This window comes from Crocuta crocuta, unplaced genomic scaffold (assembly GCF_008692635.1).
Source record: "Crocuta crocuta isolate KB4526 unplaced genomic scaffold, BGI_CrCroc_1.0 scaffold197, whole genome shotgun sequence".
Lineage (NCBI taxonomy): Eukaryota > Metazoa > Chordata > Mammalia > Carnivora > Hyaenidae > Crocuta > Crocuta crocuta.
The window spans coordinates 8,731,391-8,746,315 of NW_027532002.1; the positions used below are offsets into that span (position 1 = coordinate 8,731,391).

The 14,925-nt window shown below is 39.9% G+C and overlaps 1 protein-coding gene across 1 annotated transcript in view; it reads left to right on the top strand.

Moving 5' to 3' along the window:
• Positions 1 to 14,925, top strand: part of HIBADH (3-hydroxyisobutyrate dehydrogenase) — a 105,367-nt gene that overhangs the window by 78,283 nt on the left and 12,159 nt on the right. The window contains exons 5-6 of the mRNA XM_077775394.1: positions 11,724 to 11,857; positions 13,913 to 13,989. Coding sequence (XP_077631520.1) covers positions 11,724 to 11,857; positions 13,913 to 13,989 — 211 coding nt within the window. The remainder of the gene's footprint in view (positions 1 to 11,723; positions 11,858 to 13,912; positions 13,990 to 14,925) is intronic.

Here is a 14,925-nt window from a genome sequence, read left to right on the forward strand (position 1 = left end):
AATTTAAGGATCTATCGACCGCTTCCCTTCTCCCTGCAGATCTTCTGCAGAAAGCTAATGTTTTCTGCTGCTGTGTATTGTGGTTTCAGCTGTTTCAGATAGAGCCTATAATTTCCTTCTTTAATATTTAACTTAGGACATTATTAGCTTTCAGAGTTAACAACTTTTCTATCTTGAAGAAGTTCAGCTTTGTCCTTATGCGTGCTAGAACTAGCTAACTGGCTGTGGCTTATTTATACATGTTTCGTTTGTATTATGCAGGAAACAGTCTTAGTAGAACAAGGGAAGAGCTTTATGAAGATGTTTCAAAACCCTACGTAGGTGTTTTGTTTTCGTTTTTTAGTTTTTAGGAGGTAGATGCGTGCCCCTTGCTTTATTTTCTTAAAGGTAGACACCTGCTGCCACACCTCAGTTTTGCATCTCGTTCACCTCACCGGTGACTTCTGAAATATTTTGGTGCAGAGCTCTGTCAGTGCACAGAAACTTCAGTGACTTTCATTACACTGTGATACTGAATGCATTGTCACTCCATCATGAGCTTTTCTGTGTCCTGTTAGCAAGTAGGGACAGGTGCATTAAAAGTAAGGGAAAAGGCACCTTGCTTTCCTAGATTAATACGCTTTACTGCAGATTTCCCACACTTATAAAATACAGCTTCAGGATTTAAAAGCCACATTCTAGAATTTAACATCAGCCAGTACTTAATGACAAGTCCATAGCATTTGTCCACCTGCCACGGAAAAGGCTATCTGCATTATGTAAAGCATGGGGTTACAGTGGCGCTTTGTGCATAATACAGCAGAGCTTCAAGATCTTGCTGGGAGGAAATGATCCCAAACATGCCCCTGAAAGACAAGTCTTACTTCGAAAAATAATGATGAAAAATTGCGTTATTTCTCCCATGTGTTTGTGTCTGTGTTTATTTCAGGAAATACTAACTAAACTTTGTTTACCCGACTCTTTAATATAGTGATGAGTGTGTTTTTGCTTTTCTGTTTCCAGCGTGGCTGATGCCAGAAATAGTGTTAACAAGGGGTTATGTTATGCTGGCTTATGTTAAACCAGATCACCCCCTAACATGTGCAGAGCCATTCATCTGTGTCACCAAAACCCAAGAGAACATCTGACACGGACTCTGAACCAGAAACAGTGATCACTTACAAATCAAACATGGCACGCTCTAAACTGATTGTACACGGCAATCTTTTCGAGAAAGGACACCTAATTGAACATGATAAAGTGTAAAGTTAATTAACACCCTTAAATTTGTTGATTACTTTCACGGGATTATATTGTTCGTTGAGTAGCAGCTTTCTGTCCCAGCTGTCGCCTTTTTGAGCGAATGTCGCCAGTAAACAATAGAGACACCATAACAAGTCGTAAATGGTCCCTGTGACAGCAGCCCCTTGTGAGGTTGCATCTGTAGAAAATGATTAGAACAATTGCATTTTAAAGACGGCTCACATTGCAGCCCAAGTCCCATTGGTCCTCTTCTTGATCTCTTTTGATGGCAGACTGGTTAAAACATTTAAGTTCTTTTGAGTAAATTAAGTGATTTACTACGTTTTGCTATATATCAAGGAGAGTGCTTTGGCGTCGGGATTTTTACAGTATCATACAAGGACATAATTTGATCGTACTTTTTAGATTTCTTCCCTCTCTGGATTTGAAGGCCTCTCTCTGATAGTTCCAGAGTTGAAAATGATCTCCTTATTTGTGACTCGTAAATGGTTATTCTAAGTTATCAGCACTTGAGTAATGGATTTTCTGTTGTAACCCTTGGTTCAGCCTCTTAGTAAGGCTAAATTCCAAATTTCACTTCTCTGCTGCTCTTAAGCCAGACTCCTTGAGGTATTCAAGCTAAGTAGATTTACTTGTTGTTATATTTAAAATTTTGTATAGCATTTGTGTGATAACCATGTAAAATACCTTTCCGAAGTATTCTTCCATTTGAGCTGCAAAGTAAGTTTGGCAGGTGGCTTTATTACCATTTTCAGATGGAGGAACCAAGATTGACAGGTGTTCTCACTTGTCCAAGCGGGGCAACCTTGAATTGTGGCCTTGCTCCAGGTCTCTTAGCTCAGAATACATGTTCTTCATTTTTTGTGTCTTCCTCGTCATGTCTCTATATATGTGCGTGTTTGCTTTTGCATGTTTGTGCAGCAGTAAGTGAACATTCCGTTAACACATACGGAGAAGAGGCCGACTCGAAAGTTGGACTTTTTTGATAAGCTAGAAGACATTGTCTTACTTAGTCTTAATTAGTATTCTTGGTTATTTTAGTAGCCATTGATTTCTTCTCTGCCTACCTCCTAAAGAGACAATGAACATTTATCACACATGTGATATATGCTGGGTGCTAAGAAGACTCAAGCAGCTCTTGACCATAAGAATCCTTACAAGACATACCAGAAAAATCATTGATTAGAGTAGTATATGTGCTTCATTACAATTATCACTAGAAATGTTATAAACATAGACAAAGGGGATTATGGTCATGCATTGCCTCTTAGAGTTCACATGAGTTGAGTCCTAAAAGATAAACAGGAGTTAGCCAGGCAAAGGAAGGCAAGGGAACTGCATACAAAGGAGTTGCCTAGGAAAGACATGGATGCATGAAAGAAAGAAATCATTGCACATTCCAGCTACTGTAAATAGTTCAGTATGCATAGCATGATGGTTTTGTTGCGGGGAGTAGATAGAAAACCAGAGAAGTGGTTAGAGTCCTTTGACAAGAAAATGAAATTTAAAAAAATCATTTAAGGACAAAAAAGAGAAAGTCATTGCTTCCTACAACTCCAGACGAAAGGGCAGATACAGTGAATTATGTAGTTCTTTTTGGTGAACACAAACATGCAAGTATTTCAGAAAGAACAACTCTTACCTACTAGAAAACAACAGTGAGGCGTCATATAGAAATGCTGAGTGATAGGGGCACCTGGGTGGCTCAGTCGGCTAAGCGTCTGACTTCAGCTTAAGTCATGATCTCACGGTTCGTGGGTTCGAGTCCCGCATCGAGCTCTGTGCTGGCAGCCAGCTCAGAGCCTGGAACCTGTCTTCGGATTCTGTGACTCCCTCTCTCTCTGACCCTCTCCTGCTCATGCTGTCTCTATTCCTCTCAAAAATAAATAAGACATTAAAAAAATAAAATAAAAAAGAAATGCTGAGTGAGAGTGAAGGATGTCTTCATCTGCTGGTTATGTTCGTGTGGATGCATAATTTGAGACTTAAGCCTGTTTTGGTTCTCATAACAAAACTGCCAAACATTGGGACACAGATAAACATAAATATTAGACAGAGGTGATTATTGTTAATATTGAGTTCTGTTGTAGGTGGGCTAAGATTAGAGATATAAAACAAGAATTGAATTACCTTGAAAAAATTACTACTGCTTTTGTTGTGAAAATGTGATGAACAGCATCTATTATTTTGTTTGCTGTCTCCTGATTGAAGTTCCAAATGAGAATTTTTTAAAAACATGTAACCCGATACAAGGTAGACTGACATTTTCCTTGAGGCTCCTTTATTCCTCTCCCAAATAGTGTTTGCCAAGACCTCGAAGATACTCAGACCCATATTTGAAATTCATTGTGAAATCTTACAGTTTCATTTTTGTATTTGTTCTTAATTCTGATTCTCAGTTTTCTGTTTTCTTCCAATAAACAAACTCATATTGGTTGTGAAGAGAGATAGACTTTTATGTGTATGAATTTAGATAGTAGCCAGAACTCAGTGTCCACATATAAATGATACAAAATTATTTGCTCAGTTCATGTTTTAAAATTTTTTTAATGTTTTATTTATTTCTGAGAGAGAGAGAAAGAGAGACAGCATGAACAGGGGAGGGGCAGAGAGGGAGGGGGACACAGAATCCGAAAAAGGCTCCAGGCTCTGAGCTAGCTGTCAGCACAGAGCCTGACACGAGTTCGAACCCACGAACCGTGAGATCATGACCTGAGCCAAAGTCGGACGCTTAACCGACTGAGCCACCCAGACGCCCTGCTCAGTTCATGTTTAAACTGCTCCGAACACAATTTGCAAACAGGTTCAGAATACCTATATTCTTATCAAAGCATTCAAGCCTACTCACAGTTGATGGCAAGACCCTTACTGTTTGAGAACAATTTGTTTCCTTTTCCACCCTTTCTCTTTCTGAGAACTCATTGTTTTTTTAATGATGGAAGTTAAAAAATGGAAGGAAAGAGACAATCAGGATATGGTGGCTATTGTTCTCATCCATGACACTTGGTATATGATGCTACCTTTTGGCATTTATTTCTGAGTATATGTCTCTTTTCCCTAATTATATTTTAGACCTTTTGAGGGCAACGACTGAGTTTTATACCTACTGTGATCTTATATTTTGGACCTTCTGGAATAGTTGTATTTCAAATATTCTCCTAAGCACAAGGGATCGAGCAAATTGTTAAAGGCACTGAACAGATCATTGCCAATATTTTTCTTCTTTGCACCTACGCATGTCTGTATATAGACCTCTCCTGGAGTAGACATCTGTCTTTTACTATTTATAATGATCTGTTTGCCTTCTGTCTTCTCCCATCTCCATGTACGCGTACTCACTCACCTCCACCACCACAAACGCTAGGTTTCAAACTCCTTGAGGACAAGGACTGTTTCTTCTTACTCCCCAGGGTTAAGGACCACACACAAATGGATCTCCAGTGGTCAGTTTTTTTTATGTCAACCATAAGTAAGAGTGGAAGGAAAGAAAGAAAATAGTTTAGGTAATGGGGACTTCCTGTGATATGTTTGAGAGAGAGAGAAAGGGAGAGGGGCTGGCTTTGAGACTTTGATTAGATTTAAAGTGTTTCTCCACTCTAACGTTGATTGAATTGAAGCAGATTCAAAGAGAAGTGGAAGACGCTTGTCCCTTTAAAGACAGGTGGTCTAAGCACCTATTTTGAATGGTTTGGGCCTTAGCCTTTTCATTTGTACAAATGAGTTCAGTTTTTCTGCTTTTGGGGTCATGGGAGAGAAGCCCTAGAGGCATCATCACAGGAAAGTGATAGCTAAAAACATTAAAGACAGCCACAAACATGTAGACTTGTTAGATTTAATTAATGTGGTTACACGAGAAAATTCATTTTCTAATTCTTTTCTCTAATTTGGAACCATTCATATGTCATATAAAATGAAACATGCCTTGGTTTTATGTATTGAAATGATAAATGTGGTGGGAAGGTAGATATATTGTGAACTTGAAAAGTTCAAACTATGGAATTTCAAAAGCTTAAAAGCAATTCAGTGATAATTTTATCTCATCATCTCACTTTCAAGATGAAACAACTTAGGGCGAGGAGCAATTAATGACTTGCTAGGGTGGCAGATGCTTTGTCTGTAATGCTTAGCCTCTTCTGTGTCTGCGAGAACACTTATCACCCAGTACTGCGCTCATTTGTTTCCTTGCTCTTCCCTCCGCCAGTGCTTCCTCCTCTCCCTCTTTTTGAACAAATGCTGTATTTTTAACTGAGCATCTGATGTAACAGACACCATGCATATGGGGTGAATAAGCCAGTAGAGCTACTGTCCTCATGAGCCAATTGTTCATGCGGGGAATACAGATCAAAAAGAGATAAATAGAAGAGTTAAAATAAATAGGTAGTAATAAGTAGTGTGAATAAAATTAAAGCAGAGAAGGGGATAGAGAACAGTAGGGTGCGTTTTTGAGTTGTCGGATCGAGTGGTCAGGGAAGGCCTCTCTAAAGAGGTAAATTTCGAGAAAAAATCTGAATGCGGTGAAGAAAACAAGTCATGAATATCTAGGGGAAGAGCATTTTAGGCAAAGCGCAAGTGCAAGGCTTTGAGATGGGAATGTATTTGTCTCATTTCAGGAACAGTAGGGGTCCAGGATGGTGCGAAAGCACTGAGCAATGAAGAGAATGGTGGCATGAGATGAGATGGGAGAGGTAGCCAAGCGCTGCATCATAGAAGGCTTTGTAGGACTTTGAATTTTATACTGAGAATGATGGGAAGCATTAGGAGGCTTGAGAGTAGGAAAGAAACGTGAACTAGATTTATGTCTTAAAAGGTTCCCTCTGGGCACACTTGGGTGGCTCAGTAGGTTAAGCATCCAGCTCTGGATTTTGGCTCTGGACATGATCTCCCAGTTCATGAGATTGAGCCCCATGTCTGGCTGTGCGCTGACAGCGTGGAATCTGCTTGGGATTCTCTCTCTCTCTCTCTCTCTCTCTCTCTCTCTCTCTCTCTGCCTCTGTCTCTCTGCACCTTCCCTATTTGCATGTGCACACACTGTTTTTCTTTCTCAAAATAAATAAACATTAAAAAAAAAGGTTCCCTCTGGCTGCCTTCTGGGGGATAGACTGTGGAGGCAGGAGCCGAAGGGAGAGCAAGTAGGAGGCTGTTGCAGTCATCCAGGTGAGCGGTGGTGATGGCTCAGTCCAGGGTGGCAGGGATGGGTGAGGAGGGAAGTGGGTGGATCACAAGTGTGTAAATTCTTAGGAGCAGGGTCATGTATTACTCCTGTGTTACTCTAGGACTCACCACAGGACCTGATTCTTAATACGTTCTCAGTTAAAAAAATTTTGTTGAATGAGTAAAACAGATGCAGCATTCCTGTCACCTTCCCACATAGCCTGCTGCCCCTGAACGGTCTTACTAGAGGTCTGCACTGTAATTTTAACAGCACGGTCCACGGGCCACTCCAGTGCCTCCTCACCTGGGCCAGCCCCTCCCACTGTTCATAGGTGTAGTGCACACCCGCTCGTGTGTAGCCAGAGAGGCCAGAATTCTCCTGGAGAAGACAGTGACTAAGATGAGAAGATAGGAGGGGACTCGAGGCGTTATGTAGGTAAAAATAAAACTCCTGCTCCACCAACCCACAGCATAAAGTAGGAAGGCCTGACATTTAAATAGTGTGTCCTGTTCTACAGCATATATGTGTTCATATAATCACAGCCGTACTGCGAAGAAGTTATTAATGCTTTTCCCATTTTATACACTGAGAATCACACAGCCAGCAAATGGTACATCCCCTAAACCAGATAGTCCATCTCCAGATTTTTCTTCTTTCTATGAACTTATGAATTACTCTTCCTATGAATTTGGGTGAATTTCTTACGATTTCTCAAACAACCGTCTGTTGAATGTATCACGCACTGTGGCAGATAATGGGAGTGCTGACAGAAACAAGACCTCAGTGCCGATCTTGTAGGAGCTTGTAGCTTAATGGAGGGGTCAGGTAAGAACATCAGACTTCGGAGGGGGCGCCGGGGGGCTCAGTCAGCTAAGCGTCCGACTTCAGCTCAGGTCATGATCTCACGGTTCGTGGGTTCGAGCCCCGCGTCGGGCTCTGTGCTGACTGCCAGCTCAGAGCCTGGAGCCTGTTTCAGTCCGTGACTCCCTCTCTCTCTGACCCTCCCCTGCTCACGCGGTCTCTCTCTGTCTCTCAAAAATAAATAAAACATTTAAAATGTAAAAAAAGAAAATCAAACATTGGAATAAGGTGTTGTAAATGCTGTGATAGAATTAAGCACAGGACATATTTTGATTCTGTATATACAATTACTAAAATGTAAGGTCAGAATAAATTCCTCTCGCAGAATTCTAGCAACTGCTTGAGTGTGTGTTGTTCTGTTTGCCTGTTTGGAGAAGTAGGTTTGAATTAAAACGGCATGGCACTATAATAGGTTTATTGTTTATTATTGATAGATCTCAAAATCTGTACAATGTCTTCTGAAATCTGTAGGATGCCTTACATACTTTAAAGTTCTGCCTTCCTAGATCTTATTTCCTAAGCTAAAATGGTTACATTTCTTTTTGGATTACTTAGGTCTTAATTTTGCCTTCGTGATGGGACTAGGCTTCACAGCGTCACACACTTAAGGGAATAAGTATGGAAAGACAGGGTTCGGTCCCAAGGAATGCCAAAGCTTTAGAATTACTCAGGCTAGTCAGACCCTTACACTGGTGCTTGGGTTATGCGAAAGTCCTAATAATTATCCCACCACATTCAGAGGAGAGTAGAAATGCCACAGACATCTGAATTAAAAGATGAATTATTCTTTTTTGTGTGTGATCTTCTCGTGCTTAAGTAACTTATTTCTTCTTTTTGAAATATGTGTTTGAACAAGTGAGGAAGTACACCTGTCAGAAGATTAACCAGCTGAGAACCATTGTCAGCATTAATTCTCCTTTAATAAATGACTCTCTGAAGCTATTTAGCAGTCTGTAATCTAGATACAAAGCTATTGACCTATGATGGATAGTGCTGGATTTGTTTGTAAGCTTTGACTCAAATCGTCTACTTAATTTTCCTAGGTCAGATCAACAGGATTAAGAGTAAAGATAGTTATGGGGTTTGAATAAAAATGGCAATAGAAATTGAGCAAGAGAATTGTAAAAGAGTAATGACCTACCATCTTGGTGAAGTAAATTAGAAACTAACAAAGTGTCTTAGACTTCAACATTATCAGAATGTTCAAAGGACACAGACCAGCTAAGTAAAAGCATTTGTTATAGTTGTGTTTTTGTACATAATCATTTCCAAAGTGTGTCTGAAAATATTGTGAAATAATGTAATTTAACCTTATGTGTGAGTATCTCAGGCTTTCATAACATGTGGGCACTTCCTNATGAGAAGATAGGAGGGGACTCGAGGCGTTATGTAGGTAAAAATAAAACTCCTGCTCCACCAACCCACAGCATAAAGTAGGAAGGCCTGACATTTAAATAGTGTGTCCTGTTCTACAGCATATATGTGTTCATATAATCACAGCCGTACTGCGAAGAAGTTATTAATGCTTTTCCCATTTTATACACTGAGAATCACACAGCCAGCAAATGGTACATCCCCTAAACCAGATAGTCCATCTCCAGATTTTTCTTCTTTCTATGAACTTATGAATTACTCTTCCTATGAATTTGGGTGAATTTCTTACGATTTCTCAAACAACCGTCTGTTGAATGTATCACGCACTGTGGCAGATAATGGGAGTGCTGACAGAAACAAGACCTCAGTGCCGATCTTGTAGGAGCTTGTAGCTTAATGGAGGGGTCAGGTAAGAACATCAGACTTCGGAGGGGGCGCCGGGGGGCTCAGTCAGCTAAGCGTCCGACTTCAGCTCAGGTCATGATCTCACGGTTCGTGGGTTCGAGCCCCGCGTCGGGCTCTGTGCTGACTGCCAGCTCAGAGCCTGGAGCCTGTTTCAGTCCGTGACTCCCTCTCTCTCTGACCCTCCCCTGCTCACGCGGTCTCTCTCTGTCTCTCAAAAATAAATAAAACATTTAAAATGTAAAAAAAGAAAATCAAACATTGGAATAAGGTGTTGTAAATGCTGTGATAGAATTAAGCACAGGACATATTTTGATTCTGTATATACAATTACTAAAATGTAAGGTCAGAATAAATTCCTCTCGCAGAATTCTAGCAACTGCTTGAGTGTGTGTTGTTCTGTTTGCCTGTTTGGAGAAGTAGGTTTGAATTAAAACGGCATGGCACTATAATAGGTTTATTGTTTATTATTGATAGATCTCAAAATCTGTACAATGTCTTCTGAAATCTGTAGGATGCCTTACATACTTTAAAGTTCTGCCTTCCTAGATCTTATTTCCTAAGCTAAAATGGTTACATTTCTTTTTGGATTACTTAGGTCTTAATTTTGCCTTCGTGATGGGACTAGGCTTCACAGCGTCACACACTTAAGGGAATAAGTATGGAAAGACAGGGTTCGGTCCCAAGGAATGCCAAAGCTTTAGAATTACTCAGGCTAGTCAGACCCTTACACTGGTGCTTGGGTTATGCGAAAGTCCTAATAATTATCCCACCACATTCAGAGGAGAGTAGAAATGCCACAGACATCTGAATTAAAAGATGAATTATTCTTTTTTGTGTGTGATCTTCTCGTGCTTAAGTAACTTATTTCTTCTTTTTGAAATATGTGTTTGAACAAGTGAGGAAGTACACCTGTCAGAAGATTAACCAGCTGAGAACCATTGTCAGCATTAATTCTCCTTTAATAAATGACTCTCTGAAGCTATTTAGCAGTCTGTAATCTAGATACAAAGCTATTGACCTATGATGGATAGTGCTGGATTTGTTTGTAAGCTTTGACTCAAATCGTCTACTTAATTTTCCTAGGTCAGATCAACAGGATTAAGAGTAAAGATAGTTATGGGGTTTGAATAAAAATGGCAATAGAAATTGAGCAAGAGAATTGTAAAAGAGTAATGACCTACCATCTTGGTGAAGTAAATTAGAAACTAACAAAGTGTCTTAGACTTCAACATTATCAGAATGTTCAAAGGACACAGACCAGCTAAGTAAAAGCATTTGTTATAGTTGTGTTTTTGTACATAATCATTTCCAAAGTGTGTCTGAAAATATTGTGAAATAATGTAATTTAACCTTATGTGTGAGTATCTCAGGCTTTCATAACATGTGGGCACTTCCTCTTCGACAGTTATTTGGCTAACATAATGCTGACCTCTTTTGTTTTTAACAATGAGTTAAAATAGCATAAACTGTAATAGAAAGGCTACTTGATTTGGCAAAGGCAAAATATTCACAATTTCAATGAAATAGGGGTCTCCTCGCTTGGGGTTTTTATATATAAAAACTGTATTTCATTGATTAAATTAAATTAAAAAGTGGGCCATTATTTGCGGTTATCTATTCTAATGGCCAGGTTTGGTAAATAGACAGAGATGGTTTCTTCATTCCCAGCTATCCTATAAAATAAAGTATAAAGGCAAAAACCATGCTAGCTCTTCCACACACTTTCCTGGTTTTGATCAACAAAGCCCAACTTGAAAATTATGAATTAAAATCTCTTTAGTACTAAAAGCAGCAATAATACTCTTGGGGTTTTTTTTTACAGTTAATAAAAAGTTAGATGAATGAAGCTTCCCCTCCTGTTTTAAGACAAGCGTAGGGCATGTTTTGTGTGCTAACCAATCATGCCAATCAAGGACCCTGGATCAGACCTTTCTAAGAGCTGTGAAGGAGTAGCCAAGCCAAAGCTCATTTCTTTTTCCTGCTCATATCACGAGGAATGAATTGCCCAAATGGTGCATAGCAGGAGGGGAAAGAAAAATCAAATAACATTGGAAAGTGCACATCAGAATAATCAGTCTAAATAAGCAACTATTTTCTTTAACTTAAAAAAAAGACTCTTACCATCTGAAATGCCTACTTGTTTGTGGGAGAAAGAGCCAGGTCTTCCTCTTTGTAGCTCTCATCTGTAGATAGCATGTGGAGAGCAAGCAAATGGGCCAAAGACCGCCCAAATCNTACTTTCAGTTACTTGAATAGGTTTCTTAGAGTAAAAGATGCATGTGAATAATAAATTGCACATTTCAAATTCCCATATGACTCTTGCCATGATTATGCCAGATCTTTGAGATGAATTGAGAATAAGAGTTTGAATCTGTATGTCCTTTTGGGCTATTATTAAACTCCACAATACTTGATTTTTAAAATATTCCAGGAGAAGGTCTGGCTCAGCCAGTAGAGCGCACAACTCTTGATCTTGGGGTGAAGCCCCACGTTGGGTGCAGACTTTACTTTAAAAAAAAAAATCTCTTCCAGGAGAGATTTAGGGCGTCTTCTACATGCCTGACATAAATACAGTTTGGAGGCAAGATGTTTTCATTTGTTTTGAGACTTTTCTCTAATTTTACTGTCTACCTAAACACTTAAAGAAATGTATCCTTTTGTTCTGTCCCTTTACCCCCAAACTATTCAGGTGTGGGAGCTGCTCGGTCTGGGAACCTCACATTTATGGTGGGAGGAGTCGAAGATGAATTTGCTGCTGCCCAGGAGCTGCTGGGGTGCATGGGCTCCAATGTGGTGTATTGTGGAGCTGTTGGGACCGGGCAGGTAACAATTTCACGTTAATGACCCTGACCTGATGATACAAAATTGGCTAAGGTTCATTTGTCTTTCCTGACCACACTATTATTCCTCCCTACTCTGTTCAATCAATGGATTCTTTGCTCAGATTTTCTTAAATTAATTGGGAATAAATTTGTTTTCCATCATTCCTGTTGGAATGAAGCAGATGTCAGCCAATTAACTTATTTTAAAAGATACTGGAAATTCCATCATTCACATTCTGATATATCCTCCTGGTGACCACTGAAATCAGCCATAATGCCGCTTCTGTAGGAAGTGTGCGTGGTGTCTGCATTGCCGTTATCCTCCATCGAATAATGTGCTGCAGCTTGCTTTGTAATACAGTCAGGAAGAAGTAATCTGTGCACTTCTATCTTTTTCTTGAAAAGCACATAATTTTCTGGGCACCTGGGTGGCTCAGTCGGTTAAGCGTCCGACTTTGGCTCAGGTCATCGTCTCACAGTTTGTGATTTTGAGCCCCATGTCGGGCTCTGTGCTGACAGCTCGGAGCCTGGAGCCTGCTTCGGATTTGGTCTCCCTCTCTCTCTGCCCCTCCCCCACTCACACTCTTGTCTCTGTATCTCAAAACTGAATAAACGTTAAAAAAATTTTTTAAAAAGGAACGCAGATAATTTTCCTTTAGAAATATATCAGTTCTCTAATCAGACAGAGGTGAATGGCAGCACTGAACTCAGAAGTCAACCTCATTGTCCCCCTCCCACCAACACACACACTCTCACTCAATCTTCCCTCCTCTTAATGCCTCGTTCTGGTCTCTGCCACCCTCTTTATTTTATTCAAGACTTCGATAGTATCTCAGATAAACCTGTTGTCTCCATTCTCTTGTCCAGTCTCCAAGTTCATGTTCCACTGATTTTTGCTTCAGTGTCTCTCCTTGTTGACAGTCTTGTCCATTCCTCACATTACCTGATCCAGTTTTCTCCCGTTGTCTCATACCTCGTGTACTTCTCGGAAAGCCTGGATGCCGGGTTTACCACTCTGCCAACGCTGTAACCAGAACCAACCTCATCAAGATGTTTGTGTCATCATAGACTTCCCCATTCTGAAACTTTGAATAGACGCCTGTTGCCTGTTGTGTCAAATTTTAACTCTCCACCCCAGCTTTCATAGCTTCTGCCCCAGGCTTAACTATCCAATTTCTTGCCATTCCTTAAAACGTACGCCCATGAGTCAGTTTTCTTACTGTTCTCCCATGCTCTGATATATTTAATCCCTCTTACGTATTTTTCTTTTCCTGTGCTCTCTTCCTTTCTCCCTCTTGCCTTTTTAAATTCCTGCCTGGCCTTCCAAGAGATGGCTTCAGGTTCTACTTCCTCTCCGCTCCTGCCCTCAAGTGATCTTGTTTCTCTGAATTCCCACCGTCTCTGTCCTACAGCCATATAGTTTCCCACCTAATTGTTGTTTGTTTGTTGCCTTTCTTTATCTTTAGTTACTCTATTGCCCCAGTTAGAATGTAAGTGCCTTTCCATAAAGGGCAGGCGTGCTGGAGACGTTATGTACAACATGACGACTGGAGCAAACACTGCCATATGGTGTGTGTGAAAGTTGTTAAGAGTAAATCCTAAGATTCTCATCACAAGGCAAAAGATACATTTTTTTCATGTATCTGCATGAAAAGATGGATTGTAACTAAACTTGTGGTAATTATTGCATGATACAAATAAGTCACATGATTGTGATGTACAGTCTAAAGTTATACAGTGCTGTAGGTCGACTATATCTCAGTGAGACCGGGGGGAGAAAGAGCAGTCATGCCACATAGGTCAGTATTCCGTATAGACTGAGCCCACAGAAGGAGCTCGGGCACCACTGTGAGTTTCTTACCATCCTGCTCCCAGGCAGCCTGGCAGGCTCAGGAGGAGGCGTGGAGCACCACCACGTTCCTTTCCCCACGTGAGAGAATCAACAGTTACACACTCTTACTTCTAGAAAGAAGCCTGTGAGGTGGGTGAAGAACAACTTCCTGTGAGTTACAGCTTGAAAATGAAGATATTTAATATGTACTTCATTTCTTTTCAGGCTGCAAAGATCTGCAACAACATGCTATTAGCCATTAGTATGATTGGGACTGCCGAAGCTATGAATCTTGGAATCAGGTTTGTCGAATGTATATTTTCATGTACTAACAATTTTTATGGGCTTGCCTATTTGATTTTCTGATGTTGGGGAAAAAAAAAAAAAACGTGTTCATGACAGATGGATGAGTTGATCCAGGAACATTCTGAAAGGACTTCATTATTGAACTTTAATAGACTTTGCTTATTTGACGACCACTGGGCCCTGGAGAGCAAGAATATTCTTTGCCACAGCCATAAAATGCATTGTCCTGTATATTTGAAGTTACATTATCCTTTTTATATGGGAGCCCCATTTCTTCTGTTGTATTGAAATGCAAGGAACACTTTTACTATAAAATTTAAACATGCTTTGGCAGTGTAGGGCACATTTTTGTAAAACACCGTTTTAATGTACAGTGAATTCAAGTGTTACAGTAGCACATGGCTGCTTTTATGTATCTATTCACTGAAAGGCCTTTTGGTTGTTTAGTCCTGGGATAAACTGGATGGCATTCATAAAGCTGCAACTCACGTACATAACTCTTCTCATCTTAACTGGCTTGTGGTTTTGTTACTTTACATTTAGGGTGTGTCTTCCCATTAAAATAAAATGGCATTCATACTTTGCTTAAAGTGATGCAGGAATTTTGTTTCTCCTATGATGACGATCATCTTTTAGAATGCTTAAGGTTAATGTCTTAATTTTAGCCTTTCATCTTTTGGGTTAGGAATGTTACATATGATTAATCACCCAATTAATTTTTTGAATGTTTTGTATTGCATGAATATCATAAGTACACATTTCTTATTTTAGAAAATGCTTCATTAGCAAGATGCTTCATTCAGGTGTTTTCTTCACATTTCCCCAAACTGCTTACCACATCTATCACAAATCAAAGTAGTGTTTCATCTCACAGCTTTTGATAAAAGCAATAAAAGAGCCAAAGTGCTTGAGATATTCTTTAAAACACAGTA